This window comes from Pseudochaenichthys georgianus, chromosome 1 (genome assembly GCF_902827115.2).
Source record: "Pseudochaenichthys georgianus chromosome 1, fPseGeo1.2, whole genome shotgun sequence".
NCBI classification, from domain to species: Eukaryota; Metazoa; Chordata; class Actinopteri; order Perciformes; family Channichthyidae; genus Pseudochaenichthys; species Pseudochaenichthys georgianus.
In genome coordinates, this window is record NC_047503.1 from 36,417,762 (window position 1) to 36,437,433 (window position 19,672).

General features: G+C 42.4%; 2 protein-coding genes across 2 annotated transcripts; both read right to left on the reverse strand.

Annotated features, from left to right (window-relative positions):
• Positions 1-100: 100 nt before the first annotated feature.
• Positions 101-5,856, reverse strand: lap3 (leucine aminopeptidase 3). The gene is made up of 13 exons (XM_034092781.1): positions 5,645-5,856; positions 4,877-4,992; positions 4,626-4,680; positions 4,429-4,534; positions 4,186-4,345; positions 3,890-4,054; positions 3,267-3,425; positions 3,048-3,172; positions 2,466-2,554; positions 2,265-2,367; positions 1,847-1,926; positions 1,437-1,549; positions 101-612 (listed from the first exon to the last, which is right to left on the reverse strand). The coding sequence occupies exons 1-13, from the start codon at positions 5,789-5,791 to the stop codon at positions 426-428; spliced, it is 1,605 nt and encodes a 534-aa protein (XP_033948672.1). The 5' UTR covers positions 5,792-5,856; the 3' UTR covers positions 101-425.
• Positions 5,857-7,317: 1,461 nt separating this feature from the next.
• Positions 7,318-9,867, reverse strand: clrn2 (clarin 2). Its single transcript, XM_034094470.1, has 3 exons — positions 9,453-9,867; positions 8,566-8,745; positions 7,318-8,083 (listed from the first exon to the last, which is right to left on the reverse strand). Exons 1-3 carry the CDS (start codon positions 9,703-9,705, stop codon positions 7,815-7,817), a joined length of 702 nt encoding a protein of 233 aa, XP_033950361.1. The 5' UTR covers positions 9,706-9,867; the 3' UTR covers positions 7,318-7,814.
• Positions 9,868-19,672: the final 9,805 nt, after the last annotated feature.

Consider the following 19,672-nt stretch of genomic DNA (forward strand, 5'->3'; position numbering starts at 1 on the left):
TCCTACTCCATAGTACCTGAAATCTGCGTGGTTTACGTAATAAAAGGCTGATTGAATGTGTACGTTTTTGGTATGTCCCTGTCCAAAAGAAACACACATAATTAATTATGGGTTTATTTTATACAACATATAAATTACATTTGTGAACCTGGTTGTTTCCATAGAACTTCAGCTGAAATCACAACAGTGTGGGAAAACACTGAACTGGTCATACATTGTGACCTATGATGACATTAATGCTTTAGCTGTAAGTAGACATTGAAGTCACAGATTGGTTTTAAAAATATTGAGCCCTTCAATAGAAACAACATTGTTCATATGTGCACAGACTTCTTGACTTGGTCATTGTTGACATATCCTTGTTGAATCTGGCCAGTGATGAACAGTCAGAGTTTTGCGTACAATCTGATATTTGTGTCAATCTCTCAGCCTTTGTGGACCAGTCCGGCAGCAAACTCCACTAGTGTGCGGGTTGGTCTTCCAGACATGCCTTTTCTCAGGTAGGGAACTTCATCTTTGTTACTCATCACTCCTGCGATGTCCAGATGAGCCCAATGAGGAACAGTGACAAACTCTCGCAGGAACGCAGCTGCTGTGCATGCACCGCCAGAACTAGAAAGATAATAAATCACAAACGAGTCATTGAAAAAGCCATGAGTATTGTCCTGGGCCCTGTTCATAACTAATGCAGGCTAACATGCTGTTATCAGGACTTAGTTGAATACTCGATTCTGATTGGTCAATTCAGAACACGTGAAACGCTGTTAATCCAGAACAGACAGACCTCTGTCAAGCACTTATTGACCGTTGTTAAGGACGCTCACATCTGCACAAACAAGTCCGTTCGATTTAACTGTATTGTATACAGTTTGGCCGAACATGCTGATCTAGATCCCTCCGCTTCGCGTCGGGCTCCTGATCAGCCTGTCGGTGTTCTTTTCCCCATAATGACCGCGTCGCTGCACATTATCCCTTATTTAACAATGCTGTTAATCCTCAATCAGCTATTTTGTCAATACTGGATGAAGTTATCTTGAGTAACACTGGGCTCTTATTTTGAACAAATACATAATGAGGGTTAATCGTTTCATTTTAAGATGGAAAAAAAACTCAAATTTTACGTGTATATTTGTGTTGTTTTAGGAGTCTTCTGTTTTGTGTTCCACAATGTTTCCACACTTTCATCAAAACATTTCCGCAAAGTCAATTCTGCAGTTCCCCTCAGAAATTAAAGCTAAATAAATTCACTTTTTATCAAGATAAAAGTAAATTTTAATTATGAAAATGTAATTGACATTTTACACCACCAGATCATAGTGACTTGTCAATGACCTGCATATTATCATGTACAATCCTAAATTAAATCAATATATGTATATCAATATATCTTTCACTATAAATCTTAGAAATATGTACGGTATGTAAGAGAAACGTACCGGCTGTACTTCCCGACGTTGTTGAGGTCAGCCAGCTGGCAGTCAGTCACCTGTCGGGTGTAATGCTGGAACAGAGGCATCCTCCACACTCTGTCACCTGTCATAACACTAGCCTAGAGAGACAGAGAGACACAGACACAGACACAGACACAGACACAGACACAGACACAGACACACACACACACACACACACACACACACACACACACACACACACACACACACACACACACACACACACACACACACACACACACACACACACACACACACACACACACACACACACACCACACACACACACACACACACACACACACACACACACACACACACACACACACACAATTAGTCAACACAGGAGCTGATAGACTGAGATGCTGAGTATGTTTATTGTTCTAACACAGTACCTTCTGCAGCTGCTCCCAGAGCCAGTCAGAGTTTGTAAACACTCCCGTCGCTGCTGAGCCAAGAGCTACATCGATCGCACCTTTGAGACAGGAAAAAACACATTTTATTATTGTTAAATTATCTTTGCATACGGTAATACCAGCCTGACATGGCTTTCACACATGTTTGCTCATTTCAGTTGGTTAGTTACATTTTCCAACATGAACACAATTAAAGGAAACTCAGTCATTGTACAGCTTGTGTGACTTTCATGCGCACAACATGGACCAAAATGTGCAAATAAAATCCCAGTCATGCAACACTTTTTCTGCATCTTATAATTTAGCTTTTCTGGTGTCATTAACACTTAAACATAAAATGAACGTCATATATCCTTATTTATACAATGGTAACTGGATACTTTAAAAAAAATCCCACCTGTTAGCGTAGCAACATTGACGATGGCTCTGGGGTTGAAGGTGTGTCCGTAGCACAGAGCGTCAGCGAGAACCAGTCGGCCCTCTGCGTCTGTGTTATCAACCTGTACAGAACAACAATACAAACCTGTTCATGTACACGCTCATATTTAAGTACACAAACACATCACACTCAGGTAACTACTGTATTTGCTCTACCCACCTGGATTGTTTTTCCATTTTTGGCCACAACAACGTCACCTGGTTTAGTAGCTTTTCCACTAGGCATGTTCTCACAGAGGGGAGCCAGACCTGATTTATTGTCAAAGGGGAAAACAGACAGATTGTTTTGATTAAAGAATAAGATTAACATGTTGTAGGACAAGACAAGAATAAGACAAAAACAATCTAAACCCATTAGAGAGATCTTTTTTAGGCATTATGAAACTATGACATGACCAAAATCTCTGTTAGATCAAAATGTTGCACGGTTAAAAAAGTTTGAAGGAATTTCAGTGTCCAGATATTTTCTTTGACTCTTCATTTAAACATTACAAAGGTTCTTTTCATATTCAATCAAAAAATGGTGCATTCAAATTGATTCAAAGTTAGTCAAATATTTTTTAAATCCACTTGCAGTTTGGCAAAGCGTGACGTCACCCCATTCAAAGTGAATGGGCAGAAGTGTTGAAGCTTCAACGCACGCCACCGTGTGGACGGGCCGTTTATTAATTAAATACATGTTTCAATCATGATCTATGATAGAAAAAATATATTGGAGGATGCATATAATTAAAAGGCTCACCAATAATGTTGATGGGCAGCTTCAGAGCTGCTGCTGTGACGATAGACGCACACACGGTGGCTGCTCCCCCCATATCAGCTCTCATTGCATCCATAGAAGGAGACGGCTTCAGGGAAATACCACCACTGCAAACAGAGAAGGAAAAAGACAACATTAATGTGAAGGTTTTTTTCTGTTTTGATGGGCTAATGAGCACGAGTTTGTTTTGTTATGGTTAACCTGTCAAAGGTGATGCCCTTGCCCACTAGGAGCAGCGGGGCCTGCTTGCTGTCCGGAGAGCCGTTGTAGTGCAGCTCCAGGAAGACAGGGGGCTCTTCTGAACCTCGAGACACACTGAGAAACGCTCCCATCTGTTGCTGCTCTATCCAAGCCTGAGATCTACAGAAACACGCGAGTTATCACACATAACAACTTTTAATGGTATAAAAAAAAATCAATCATCAGATAAAAAGAGTTGTCCATATAATTTAATTTCGTTTCTGATTTACAATCATTTGGTTGGTCTCAACAAAACTGTTTCTTTAAGCCAAAAGTAACATCTTGAAATACAACAAACACCAACACCCAAAAGACATTCCAATTACTATGATATAATAAAGAATAAAGCAGAACATCTTTACAATTGAGAACAGGAACTAGAGATTTAGTGTGTTGGTTTGAATCGATTATCAAAATAGAAGCCTTTAAATGTTTTGTCCTCTGACTTAGCAATAAATCCAAAGAATGTTTCACCTGTAGATTGACGAATCAAAATACTCTATTTTACATGTATTTGTTGCATGCTTTGTTGATTATTTCTGTCATCATTGTGACACTACATTAATGATGAATGACGAACAAACCTCTTATGTATTGTGACTCGTTCAGCATGCGGTGCTAGTTTTTCTTCTATGGTGTTGGCAAAAGCTGTTGGAGTAATGTGATTGGCTGGAGCCTCCATGAGCATCCGTGCCAGGTTTTGGCCTTCTGCGTACGTGACTCCTTTCTGCCAATCGGCCGAGTCAGCACTGAAAACAAATACAAACAGATATATGTATTGGCATAATGCCGCATTCATCTGAAATAACTAAACTGTCATATTTCTATCAATAACAGTCAGTTTGCCCTAGTAATCTGCTACAGCCATTTATTAGTCTACCTTCCATGAAGCTGTGTGGTTACTTTGTTCTTCTTCTTGGATTTGAGTTGGTCATACTGGAACAAACCCAGACCGGCGCCTTCTGCTGCGGACTGGGCATCCCCGCAGCCGTCCACCTCCACATGCTTCACCTCCAGGTCCTGAAGCAGCCGGCAGCCAGCTGAACACGCACACACACACGAGTCAGACAGGCAGTAAATCCTCCATGTAGTCAGCACATGGCAGCAGAGTCACGTGTCTTACCTGACATTGCCTGTCTGACGTTCTCCTTGCTGGTGTCCCAGTTCTCTGATCCACACACACCGGCAGTGGTTTTACCCAGCCCGACTACTGCCACACATGGGAAGTCCTGAAGAAGACACAAGGATGATTGTATTACTCTAGAGTAGATTTTGCAGAAAAAAACAGGGTTTTCTTAATCTACTTCCATGCTTTCTTACCTTGTGGATTCCATAGAATATTCTGCTTTTGCCTTGCTTAAGAGTGGGTCCAGAGCTAGGAATAAAAAACAGAAACAGTTACTTTTGCGAAAAATAGAGGTACAGTGTTACCCACACACTTTTACTGTTGCTATTGCACTACCTCATTTTACATGACGTATATTTGTATTTTGTATCAGACCATTACATGCATAATGTAATTGTCACATAACTAGACTAATTCTGTCAGCTCACAGATATTAAAAACTCACATTTTAAGCAGTTCAGAGAGTTTTCCGGACAGGGTTTGGTCAAAACCTGCAGCTGCTTCTGTCAGATGAAGGCCACCCTCCTCTCCCTCCTTCTCAAACACTCCCAGCACCAGACCCTGCAGACACACATGAACACAATAAGGAACCACATCAGTCCAATCAAATGGTCTTTATCACTGTCGATCAACATATCAATAGCTCTGGTTCTTAAAGTTATAGCTAGTAATTCCCCTTTTGCATTGTTGTGGCAATCCAAACATATAAAAACATTAAAGTTATTAACGGTAAAGGAGACTGCAAGTATAATTTGTTAGGTGTTGATACATGTCCCTTCGGAAGATTTATTTATTAGTGAAACATTTGAGTAAACATTACTATAAGTACATATATGTGGTTGTATTTGATATACTTAATTTTGCATATTTAATCTATTGGTTGTTTATTGTGTTTTGCCAATAATATAAATCACTTTGAATTGCCTATAATGTGAAATATAAACAAAGATGCTCTGTCTTCAGTTTAAACCATGGATATTTCCAATATATTCGAAGCTCGTAAAATACTTTGAGAGGATGGTAAATGAAGTAACTAGTAAATAAACAAAGTTTGAGCATTTTTGACACACACCCACACACTGATGCTCTTACAAATAAATACATAATCAAAACACACACACATCCGAATGGGTTAAGCAGACAGTATGAAATGGAGATAAGTCCTGTGTTAGAAACTGATGTAACTGTCAGCTAATGTTGGACAGATACTCACCTTTCTCTCGCTCAGGAGAGTCTGTGACGCAGAAAACGACCTCCCGTGTTTCCCCGCCTGCACGGTCCTCCTCAAGAGAAGCATTGTTATCTGTTGTTCATATATAAAGCCAGAACATATATTAATACAGAGATTTAGAGGTCGCATGCATGTGGAAAATGCAATCTCGACCTGAGAGCGTCGCGGTTTTCAAACGTCACGAACTAGAACAAAGAGGGAATTTGTCCCCACCTCGCGGCAGAAGCGATGAGCAGCAGGAGGTTTTAAATAAACTGTTAAACAGCGGCATCAACCTTCACTCATCTCTTTTCACCATGGGCGTCATTTGCGCTGGGCCATTTCCACTTTTTGAAATAGCCAATTTGGTCTTATAAATGTCATAAACAACACTGGTTTAGTGTCAAGATGTGCAATGTGGACATGTTATTACTTTTAATAGAACATGTAAAAAGAAAAACATTGCTCCCGCTTTGCAGCACTAAAGCCGTAGATTAAACAGCAAACGGCTGAATAAATAATGTGCATAATTGCGAGGAGGCTCAATTTAAGGAACATTTACAAATATAGAAAATGTTTTGTATTGGAATAAACTTCTGGGTTTTTATGTTTTATTACAGAATACATGGTGAAAGGATAAGATGTGTTTTGTCAGTAGGCCTACTATTTTATAAAAACATTCTCTGTTGTTCAAGTGTCTGATACTTGATAACCACGAAAACAAAATATGTAAAAAATTACAAGTAATGATATCACATAGGATATAGTCAGACACTGTGTTTTTTCAAATCAAGCCTAACGAATAATTTGTGAAATACTGTCTTGACTCACTTGAATTGCTCCTTAGAATGTAATTTTCCTGTGGTTTTCTATGCAATACATTTTTGTATTGTAATGCCACTCGTATTTGATTTATTTGTGTATTGTAAAGTGACATTGAATGTTTTGAAAGGTGGCCTCAAATAAAATGTATTATTGTTATTGTATCTGTGCCTCTCTCACAATGTTAATGTTCTTTTTTTTCGACAAGTTTAATCCTGGTGTCAATAGGGAAGATCTGCACAGTTTCTCTACAGCCCATGTTCAGCAGAACAGGTGGTGCAGCTGCCTGGTTTTGCACCCCCACTATAACTTTATCCAGGGTGGTCGTACTCTCACCAAAATCACACTGGTGTTTGCTGTTCACTTGTAGTTTGTGCACACAAAAGCACTTTACTCTGGACTCAGCAGGTGAAAAACTAGAGGGGCTTCCACATGTGGCAGACCAGGCGTTGGTGCTGCAGGATTTGGCACCCCCACTAAGAAATCCTTACTGGCTTAAAACATGATTATTGCAAGTTTTGTGAAAATAATATTGAATATATTAGTACTATTGCTGTGTTTTCCTTTTGTGCCATAAAGATATAAATACAGAGGATATCGTATAATGTACAGATTGTAAAACCAACCCGAGACAACTTTGTTATCTGTAAAGTTGTGCTTTAGGATTGATTGAAATAATTATATTACTTTAGAAAACAAATAAAACATTTAAATACAAAGCTTCAGATCATGGGAAGATAATGACAACAACAACAACAACAACAACAACAACAACAACAACAACAACAACAACAACAACCCCAATAAAACACACATAGACATAAGTTGAAACACATACTCCAGGTTATTATTTAATGGATGTCTACTTTAAATTTCTGTTAAATTTCAAGTTTTTAGTATCCAAGACTTTATAACTAATCTAACAAGTGTAATGACTTTTTTCTAACAGCTCGTGAATTCACTTCATAACAGACAAATCAAATCAAAGGATCATTCTTAGCAATGTTCTTTGGATTTGATTTATTACATAAAACCAAAACTCCCCATTATTCATGCATACTTTACGCTTTCTATAGAATAATACTGTAAAAACTGATTTGAAAATGATTAAAGTGACTGGAAAACACAGTTAATGACATGCTATACATACATGTATAAGGACAATAATAATGATTTATTTACATTGTGCAGTTATAAAGGATGTCCAGAATGCAAAAGAATGATTGGGCTGCACGCTGCAGGAATTTGTGCATTCATTAAGTCTGAGTAGCACTGTCCACAGGGTTGGTTTTACTGTCAGTCATTGTGTTTTGCTCCAGTAACCACCAGTAAATGCTCCTCTCTCAGTCCCTCAGTAAAGCAGGTCCAGAGAAGAGATGGTGGGTTCTTCAGGTTTCTTAATCTCTGGTTTGGGCAGTTTGATCCGGCTCATTGCAACCACTCCACATACGGCAAAGTGAGTGGCAATGCTGCCCACACCCAGCCAGAAGGACCAGTCCAGGCTGTCGTCCAGCACATCCAGCACGAAGAGGTTCTCCCGATGATTGGCTACTCGCTCCGTCAGACTGTGGTGCTTCACAGCTGCCAGGAAACACAGGAGGCCCAGGGAAGCAAAGAAAGCTGAAAGAAAATATCCATATAAATGTTACATTTAACCTTTTTTTTAAAGTGACCTGGCCAAGAGGGCAGCACAAGCTTTTCTTTTGCAGAAAAACCCTGAAACTAAAGAAACGGACACACTGTTAGACTTTGTATTAGCACACTTTCCAGTTTAGGCAATACAAAAAGAGTTTTAATACACAAACAGCTATCATTTTCATAAGCGGTTTTGATAAAAAGACGTAGAAGCAATCACTTTGAATCTTCTCTTTTTTTCCCACAACATTTACTCAAATCACCCCTTAGTAATCAGCTCGGACAATTTCAGGTCCTTCTACCCTATTTTATGAACTTAACAGAAGAGAGAAAGGCGTTTTAACTGGACGAATTGGGCCAAAGAAAAAATGGAAGAAATTAGGGTGGAAATCAGCAGCCAAAGAAATAAACTAATAATTAAAGGGTTTTCTTTGAGAGATAGGAATAGGCTTTCCTCACATACATACCGGCAATGAAGTTCCACAAGTAGAGTCCTTTGTGCCCTTTGATGCTCTGGTAGGGAACTTTTCGTGCGTTGTAGATGCAGAAAGACAGACTGACCAGAGCAAAGCCCACAGCCACCAGCAGGAAGAGGATCACCATCATGTGGAGGCCGCTGTTCAATGTCCGCACCAGATTTGGGAAAACTGCAGAGACAGGAAACACAGATAAAAACAAACTTTATCAGGTGAGTGAGCTGAGCTTGTCATGATGAAAGTCAATCAATCAATCAATCAATCAATCAATCAATCAATCAATCAATCAATCAATCAATCAATGTTTAGTGAGTGAAAAGGTGTGAATGAGGTATTTCTCTGTTTCTGTGCAGGTGTATAACTAAGGGTATTATTGCTGTTGATGCAGCAGGTAATGCATGTGTATTAACATAATCAATACACTTTAAATACTAGTTTTACTTTACTTTACAGTATTAGTTTCCAAAAGCATATAGTCAAATTGTATATTTGATGTGTATTTTTTTTTAATATTTCCATAAATAAATGTGTGTTTCTATTCTTATCGATATCATATACAACATTTGGTTTAACTAATAATAATAATAATAATAATAATAATAATAATAATAGTGTTTCATGCTTCATGGTTGAAACAGGAATAAAACAAATTCAGGACAGCAATAAAGTAAAATCAGACAAATATAATAACAGAAGTTGAAATGGAAATAAAACACCCCAAATTAAGTACCCAATATAAAAAGGCAACATTATAAAAACGATAAGACATGTTGGACAAATAATAGTGTGTTACATCATAATAAAAGTAGGCGTTTCTTCTAAAAAAATGAATAAAACACACTTAACCACACCACACTACAGGTTGTTTTTGATCTTACTGTATATTTTGGAGCGCCTGTTGCCAAGCCCGCACTTCTTGGTCTTGCCTCCCTGGAACAAACCGTAGTAAATGTCCCCGATGAACTGCTCCAGCTCCGGGTGGGAAGCGTTTACTATCTCCGCCCCGGTTTTGCACAGGATCCGTCCGGCGACCCAGCGCTCCGTGGACAGAGCCACGACCAGCAGCACCACCGAACCGACGCAGAGCACCGAGGCCGCCGAGAAGGTTATCCGTTTCCACAGCGAAGGCATCTTACGAGCCCATGGTGCCCGGAGGAAGGTAACACTACACCGGGCAGCGACCGCCACGCACACTCGGCGATCACCATGAGTTTAGTCTGAAGTTTGTAAAAAGAAAAATATAATCATACTCAGATAAAGGACAAGTATTGTTGTTCCTCTTAGGGCGTCACTGCGGAGTCACTGAGGAGGAGAAACTGAATCTACGGTGGTCAGAGAGATCCGTTACCGGGAGAAACTCTATCCATGCCTGCCTATCCCCCCCCCCCCCCCCCACACACGCACACACATACCGTGTATACATCACTTCAGGGGACATTACATTGACTTACATGCATTTCCTGGAGACTTATCCTAACCTTAACCATAACCAACACATGCCTAACCCTTACCCTTAACCTTACCCTAACCCTAATCCTAAACCTAACCAAGTCTTCACCCTAAAATTAATGATTCCCCTCATGGGGACCTCCAATTTGTCCCCATAAGGGAGGCGAGTCCCCACACACGTGACTGTGTAAACAGATGTAGGTCCCCACAAGTTGCTAGGCCACACACACACACACACACACACACACACACACACACACACACACACACACACACACACACACACACACACACACACACACACACACACACACACACACACACACACACACACACACACACACACACACACACACACACACACACACACACACACACACACACACACTGCTCTTTATTCAGGAGTATTAACCTTTACATATGACCTTTTCAGCTGGACATGTATCATGATTGTTGACCATAAAATCATGCAAGCACAGTTAATGGTGTCAGAGTGATATGATCTATTGAGGGCCTAAAGGTCAGAGCATTGGACACAGAGGGAATTAATGAGTTAAACTGAGCTGGATTTATATCCCCACATCTCTCATCTTCTTTATTCCATGCTCTTTCATTAAAGCCTATCTCATAGGTGGTTTAAATTAACACATCAATCATAGTAAGCCTATGTTAAAGCAGGCTCTCTAAAGGGAGGAAATAAGTTATTTTAGTATGGGCAGATTATATGGAACAGCCAATGGGCACAGCATATTCATATAGGTTACTTTTATTGGTATGTGACCATTTTTTAAAACATTTTTTTATTTTATAATGTACACTTTTTAAAAAGTCATACCTTAGGCAGGAGATTCACCTGCAACATTGTCATTTGAGGCAAGGCAAGTTTATTTAAATAGCACATTTCAACACAAGGCAATTCAAAGTGCTTTACAAAAATGAAAGACCTTAATAGCATTTAAGAAACATATTATGAAATGATATCTAAAAACACTCATTTAAAAGCAATGATATAAAATGGCATTTAAAAACACTCGTTTAAAAGCAAAGATACATGAATTACAGTTACAGTGCAGTGTGACATACACACATCTGAACGAACCCCCCTTTGGAAAATTATAATCTGACCCCATGGTACCTTTTAGTTTTCTCTGAAACTATTCCTCTTTGTTATTTTTTAAATACAAATAGTTAAGTTTACCTTGTCTTTCCAGGACTTTGTTGGTATCCACCGTGAACTAGGGTCTTGAAACCAAAACTAATTCCTGTACCCCATGGTACCTTTTTAGTTTTCGCCAAAACTATTCCTCTTTTCTTTAAATGCACATTAGTTAAATTTAAGTTGTCTTTTCTTAGACTTTTTTGGTGTCCTCCATGAATCAGGGTCTTGAAACCAAAACGGCACACGTAGAGGACTTTAAATAGGTTGTAGTAAAATCCTGCTAAATGGTAGAACTACACCTTCTAGTGTCGTAAATGTGTACCTGCATTGCACAGACATGACAGTGGATTATGGGTAATCATCAATCCGTTGAGGATAGCTAATGGAACGTGATGCACAACATAACAGTGTCCTTTTTATTCATTTGTCCTCTGCCATGGAATTGAAGATGGAATAAAACAGCTGTTATCAAAATCCTGACAATCTCAGAGTGATCCATCACACATAACACAGGGGGTATACATGGGGAATACCGCGAAAATTAACAATAGGTTTATTGATAACTTTTTTGTTATCGATAGTCATGAACTTTCTCTTGTAAATATACTCTCCGTTAGTAAACGTTTACTGTGTAAAAGTTATTTCTGTGTGTAAAAGTGAGGTAATATGTGTAGATGAATAACATAAACTTTTATTTGTCCCACACAGATGTATTTATATTTGTGTCTTTGATTTTATACTTAATGTAACATAACTGGAAATACCTGTGTGTGTGTGTGTGTGTGTGTGTGTGTGTGTGTGTGTGTGTGTGTGTGTGTGTGTGTGTGTGTGTGTGTGTGTGTGTGTGTGTTTGTGTGTGAGTGAGAGAGAGAGAGAGAGAGAGAGAGAGAGAGAGAGAGACTCCTGTCCCACCTTCCCATTAAGATACACCTCGGTACAAAGGCCTCCACCACAGCCATCACGATCAACCCAGCCAGTAAAGAAGTCTCGCCTAGCACATGTGCCTCCCACACAGCAACCCGCATCAATCCGGGACAATCACACCTTCCTCCCTCCAACACAGCCACCAGCAGCCCATGCATCATCACCCCCACCTACACAGCAGCCAGACCCACTGTCTTGCAGAGTCCTGCATCGGGTCGGGTACCCGCGGGTACCCGACGGGTGACCCGCAAAAAAGGTGATTCGCGGGTGGTATTTTTCCAAACGCTTTTTTCCGGGTTCGGTTCTGGGTAAAACAAAGATGATGCGGGTCGGGTCGCGGGTATTGCATAATAAATATATTGAAATAATGATAATTTAGTTTAATGTTTAAATCCTCAGACCTCTCCCCCGCGGGACCGTGCATAATCATAACCTCTGCAGCGCATCAATCTGCTGCTGAGCGCGCCACATTCGAAATGGCTGAGGTGAAGCTCTCTAGCGGAGAATACAGCATTTTCAATAACACTTCCTCAAGAGCGAAACCCAGCGTCTGGGAGGCTTTTGGTTCCTAGATGGAGAAAATAACCAACATCCCACGCTTTTTGAGACAAATATGCAACTGCGTGTGTTAATAATTGCACGTTTTCACTGCTCATATATAGGCTATGCGGGTTTGGGTCGGGTCGCGGATCTTGTGCCGACGGGTCGGGTCGGGTTGCGGAACTAATTGGCAATATGTGCGGGTAGCGGGGCGGGTTCGGTATTGCACGTCGCGGGTGCGGGGCGGGAGCGGGTCTTGAAAATCAGACCCGTGCAGGACTCTGCTGTCTTGGAAGACAGACAAAGATGATGACACTACTCCCCCTGTCTTTACATTTATAATGAATAGTTGGTTAAAAAGTTCTGATATTGTAAATATTGAGATTTTACACTTTCTTCTGTTAACATAAATAGTTGGTTGAAAAAGTTGTAATGCTCAGTTTGTATTTGTACATATCACATGAACCTTGGTATGGAATATGAAGTGATGAATCAGTCCTGATGTAACTTTTCTGTGGTGAAAGTAGAGTGATAGAACTATTTTACTCCAAATTCAAATTTTCAAATTTTCATTTTAGACATGAATAACACATTTATATAGGCCTATAGTGTAATTCATATATTTCACTACTTTTGTGAACCAAAGACTTTGGTAAACAAAATCTGAAACACCAAAAAAAATGTATGACATGAGTAAATCAGTGTTTTCACAAGAGTTTTGAAGTTTTCCAAAAATCGGATTTCTCAAGACAGTGCTCTAAGGTGAGTGACTTGCATTTCTATGACCAGAGACTGTACTGAACATTTTGATATGTAACACATGGGGTGCCATGTTATAAGAAGTAGCCTACATTTAAAAGTTGATTTAAGGAGACATCTAAAAATCAAGAAAATACCCTTCACTTCACACTCCAGAGGGTTAAGGAAAAGGGTAAGGCGATTTTATTTTTAAAAGACAATGAAGGCAGGTTATATCGATTGATATATTGATTATATTCAAAGGCAAATTAATACTTAGTCCCCTGAATCTGGAATAATGTACAATTCACAGCACAGCCTCACAATGTCAGGAACTTTTCATCTACAAATTGCTTTGTTCTGGCTTTACTCTTCACTGATTGGTTACAGAAACTTTGAACTTATTGGCTATGGAAATCAGAAGGAGGGGCCATTATCATATAAAAAACCGCATATACACGTATGTTCGCGAGAATATTTGGCCATTTTTACAAAAAAACGGGCGAAATAAACGGGCCAATTGTGGCACTTTTGGCTTTCCATACCCTGGAGACTGACCTCTGCGTCACACACTCTGACATCATCACGCACTGTAGTGACACTGAATCACCAGAAGATGTCGCCAAAATCCCCGTAAGTACATTTCACACCTTAATTTAGTTGATTTGTTAAATGTGACATGTGAAACTAATTACACATCACATATTGAATTGAGCTGGAGTATGACGGGGGATCAACACCAATCTCCCGGGGGGAGGTCACTGAGGTCGTCAAACAACTCCACAGTGGCAAAGCCCCGGGGGTGGATGAGATCCGCCCGGAAATGCTGAAGGCTCTGGGTGTTGAGGGACTGTCATGGTTGACACGTCTCATCAACGTTGCGTGGAAGTCGGAAACAGTACCGGAGGAGTGGCAGACCGGGGTGGTGGTTCCCCTTTTTAAAAAGGGGGATCAGAGGGTGTGTGCCAATTACAGAGGCATCACACTACTCAGCCTCCCAGGGAAAGTTTACTCTAAGGTACTCGAAAGGAGGGTCAGGCCGATTGTCGAACCTCAGATTGAGGAGGAACAATGCGGATTCCGTCCTGGTCGTGGAACGACGGATCAGCTTTTTACTCTCGCAAGGATCCTGGAGGGGGCCTGGGAGTACGCTTATCCGGTCTACATGTGTTTTGTAGACTTGGAGAAGGCGTATGACCGAGTTCCCAGGGAGTTACTGTGGGAGGTGCTGCGGGAGTATGGGGTGAGGGGGTCTCTACTCAGGGCCATCCAATCTCTGTACTCCCAAAGTGAGAGCTGTGTCCGGGTCATCGGCAGTAAGTCGGACCCATTTCCGGTGAGGGTTGGCCTCCGCCAGGGCTGCGCTTTGTCACCAATCCTGTTTGTAATATACATGGGTCGGATTTCGAGGCATAGTCGTGGAGGAGAGGGTCTGCAGTTCGGTGGACTAAGGATTGCACCACTGCTTTTTGCAGATGATGTGGTTCTGATGGCTTCATCGGTCTGCGACCTTCAGCACTCACTGGATCGGTTTGCAACCGAGTGTGAAGCGGCTGGGATGAGGATCAGCACCTCCAAATCTGAGGCCATGGTTCTCAGCAGGAAACCGATGGACTGTCCACTCCAAGTAGGGAATGAGTCCTTACCCCAAGTGAAGGAGTTCAAGTATCTCGGGGTCTTGTTCTCGAGTGAGGGAACAATGGAGCGTGAGATGGGCCGGAGAATCGGAGCAGCGGGAGCGGTACTGCAGTCGCTTTACCGCACCGTTGTGACGAAAAGGGAGCTGAGCCAGAAGGCAAAGCTCTCTGTCTACCGGGCCATTTTCGTTCCTACCCTCACCTATGGTCATGAAGGATGGGTCATGACCGAAAGAACGAGATCGCGGATACAAGCGGCCAAGATGGGTTTTCTCCGCAGGGTGGCTGGTGTCTCCCTTAGGGATAAGGTGAGAAGTTCGGTCATCAGGGAGGGACTCGGAGTTGAGCCGCTCCTCCTTCGCGTCGAAAGGAGCCAGTTGAGGTGGTTCAGGCACCTAGTTAGGATGCCACCTGGGCGCCTCCCTAGGGAGGTGTTCCAGGCACGTCCAGCTGGGAAGAGACCAAGGGGTAGACCTAGGACCAGGTGGAGGGATAATATCTCTTCGCTGGCCTGGGAGCGCCTTGGGATCCCCCAGTCATAGCTGGTTGATGTCGCCAGGGAAAAGAAAGTTTGGGGCTCTCTGCTGGAACTGCTACCCCCGCGACCCGACCACGGATAAGCAGGAGAAGATGGATGGATGGATATTGAATTGAAAGGTAAAATAATTGCATTTATACATTATACATTTACTTTATTCCTATTTACATTCCGTTTTTTTACTACCATCGCGTATGTTTGGCTACTTTATTTTAAGATAAGATAAAATAGTACTTTATTGATCCCAATTTGAGAAATGTTTGTGTTGCAGCAGCATTACATGTTATTTATGTTAATATTGAATTATAGCTTCCACTATTTATTTAAATTGTTGAAAGGTTATTGAGAGCCAAGATTTTCATTGTCAACCACCCCATCTTTGTTATTGCAGTGCATATTATAAGACATATTTGGAATTGAACTAGAATTGTCTGTCAAGATTTTAAATGTACACAACACTAACCTCAAGAGAGTACTACAGTAAGTTAATGTAATATTTAGTTGTGTTTTACTGATAATTGCTTGTAATGAGATTATTCAGACACACTTTTGACATATGCATGCAGAGATGTCGAATAGAGGCAGATGTTGCATTTTTCTTTTATTATGAGAGCCTGTCGCCTCGTCTCTATATATTAGTTATTTAGTAGATAATGCCCAAATGATGTGTTTTTTTAAGAAATGTTTAATCAAATTACTACAAACTAACTGACACACATCAATCCTGTAAACAAGTAGAAATACAGCAGCATTAGTAAAACAATACAACATAAATATGTCACACTGTCTGCCATACACACTGAACCTGATGACACTTTGGATGTACTGAGGTTTGTACTGCACACAATGTGCAGATGGTGGCAGGAACCAGATTGAACAGGGGCTCCCTGCTCATTTTAGCCTCGGGGCCACCGTACTGCAGCTGGATTAACCTGCTCGGTCCTGGGAAAACAAATGAGCGGCTGGGCCCCTGCTACTCTGATCTGATCATTGTGTACATTTACTGGAATATCATAAAGCGTAAATGTATCAGATACAACTGAATTTAGTAGCATTTACCTTAAGCTATTTTGAAGGCAGGATTTAGAGCAAATTGAAGGTCCTGGAAGTTTTGCTCTAGTGTTGGAAGTAGATTATGATATCACAGCAAACCACACAATGATGTTGGGGTTTTTGGTAGTCCAACTAGCTGATAGCTAGATAACTTCCAGAATTCAAGATGGGGTTAAATTATTGGGGTTAAAGTCCCCTCGTAGGTGGTTAACTATGTTACACACACACACAGTGCAAGTACACTATTACTGTAATATTTACACTTATTTATCTTCAAATGGATCCTTGTTGCTGTATACTTCTTCTTCAGAAGAGTCAGTGGCAGTTCTAGACCAATTTGACTGGGGGGGCCAGGCTGGGGCCAGTTATTTTCTGAGGGGGGCACAATAAATGCGGGACGAAAAAGACAAAGACAGTATGAAGTAATTGCGCATAAGAAAACAATGCAATACAGTGTTGTAGCAGCTTTAAAATCAGCTGTGGTCTAGATGTCACGATTCTCATGTTATGTTACGTTCGTAGTTGTGTATGTTTGGGTTTATCTTGCAGTTCGGTTCACCCTGTCTTGTTTTCCTCCTTGTGTATTGTCTGGTCCCTCTCCCTGTGTTTTTCCTCCCTGTCGTTAGTTTCCCTGGTGTGTCTAATTGTCTGATTGCGTTCACCTGTGGCCCTTGTGTTTCTCCTCCCCTGCCCGGCTGTTTCTCATCCTGTGATTACCCCTCCCTGTATTTAGTCTGGTCTCTTCCTGTGTTCAGTGTTGGTTCGTCTTTTGTTGGTGACTGAGTTCACCGGTGAGTGTTCTGTTTTGTCCAAGTTATTTTCATTATCCTTGAAATAAAGGTTAATCAGAGTTATCTGCATTTGGGTCCTGCTTCCTTCACTCAACCGTAACAGTACGAACCAACCACATATACCATATATTCATTTACCTACTTGCTGGCTTGCAAACTAAACTAAACAAAGTGTTTTTATTTACTTATTAAAATTATAACTACATTCCGAAAAAACAGGGGAAGCCTGGCTTCCCTTGGCCTCCAGAAGAAAACGCCACTGATTATGGACTTCCTCCAGACCAGGGTTTCCGTTAGCCGGTAATTACCGGTTTTTAGCTGGTAAAATGTAATAAAAACCGGTAAATTCAAAACCTGCCGGTCAAAAATGTCCGATGCTTTGATCTGTGCTCTCTATAAAGGCCGATCAGGAGAGATGGATCTGATCGATATGGATAGAAACGCGAGTGAAGTGTAACCGGACGCTAGAGAGAGAGATCAGATCAGCTGCTGCATAATCACCTGAAGCCCCGCCCACTGTTTAGCGCGCTGCATGAGAAACTGACGGGCTGTCGGGAGAGAGAGGGAGGGAGAGGGGAAAAGAGAGGATCCGTTTCTCCCGTGTTATTAATCAAAGTTAATTTTTGAATAATGTACTTCATCTACTACAAGTAGTTTCTTTGAATGTAATAATTATGTTGTTTGTGGAATAATTTATTGAAAAATGAATCTAAATTTTTCGATCTGTTACGATTATAAACTGAAGCAATATAAAAATGACTCCCATTAACTAAGTTTTAAACATCAGCATATCCGGTCATAGTCCGGTAATTACCTGCTAACGGAAACTCTGCCACACAATTCTTATTATTATTATTGAAACATGACCGGTAAGTTTCAAATTTGTCCGGTAAAATAAATTCTGTCCGGACATTTGCCCAGTGAGAAAAAATCCTAGCGGAAACCCTGCTCCAGACATGTGTTTCCCGGCCTGCTAGCCCCAGGCATGCTAACCCTCTGCCTGCCACAGTTCCCAACATAGCTTCTTTCGAGAACGCTTTTGATGGGTCTCGTCTGGCTTTTGGAGGTCCACGGAGCCTCCAAAAGGCTCCCAAGAGAAGGAGACCCAGGTCCAGGCTACTAGCCCGAGTCCCTGCAGCCATGTTTCCGGCTCCAGCACCGGCCCCTGCAGCCATGTTTCTGGCTCCAGCACCGGCCCCAGCAGCCATAGTTCCAGCCCCAGTTCTTGCCCCAGCAGCCATGGTTCCGGCTCCAGAACCGGCCCACACAGCCATGGTTCCAGCCCCAGAAGCCATGGTTCCAGCCCCAGTTCTGGCCCCAGCAGCCATGGTTTCGGCTCCAATACTGGCTCTCCGGCCGACCCCAGCTCCCCGTGTCCTGTCGGCGTACCGGACGACTCCAGCTCCTCGTCTCCTGTTGGCTCTCCGGCCGACGCCAGCTCCCTGTGTCATGTCTGTGGTTCGGCCCACTTCAGCCCCTCGTGTCCTGTCGGCATTCCGGCCGACCCCAGCTCTCCGTGTCCTGTCGGCGTACCGACCGACAAAAGTCCTCTCGAGTCCCCTCTCGAGTTCCCTCTCAGGTCTCCTCTCGAGTTCCCTCTCAGGTCCCCTCTCGAGTCTCTTCTCGAGTCCCCTCTCGAGTCTCTTCTCGAGTTCCCTCTCAGGTCTCATCTCGAGTCCCCTCTCAGGTCTCCTCTCGGGTCCCCTCTCGAGTTCCCTCTCGAGTCCCCACTCAAGTCCCTACTCAAGTGCCGTTGGAGGTTCCGCTGGGGGTCCTGCCAACCCTGTGTCCTGTGCTGTTGGAGGCCCCGCCAACTACTCTTCTGCCAGGGGTCCTGCCAACCCTGTGTCCTGTGCCGTTGGAGGCCCCGCCGACTACTCTTCTGCCGGGGGTCCTGCCAACCCTGTGTCCTGTCCCGTTGGAGGTCCCGCTGGGGGTCCTGCCAACTCCATGTCCTGTCCCGTTGGGGATCCCGCCGACTGCTCTCCTGCCGGGGGTTCTGCCAACTCCATGTCCTGTCCCGTTGGGGGTCCCGCCGACTACTCTTTTGCCGGGGGTCCTGCCAACCCTGTGTCCTGTGCCGTTGGAGGCCCCGCCGACTACTCTTCTGCCGGGGGTCCTGCCAACCCTGTGTCCTGTCCCGTTGGAGGTCCTGCCGCCTACTCTTCTGCTGGGGGTCCTGCCAATCTTATGTCCTGCGCCGTTGGAGGTCCTGCCGACTACTCTTCTGCCGGGGGTCCTGCCAATCTTATGTCCTCCGCCGTTGGAG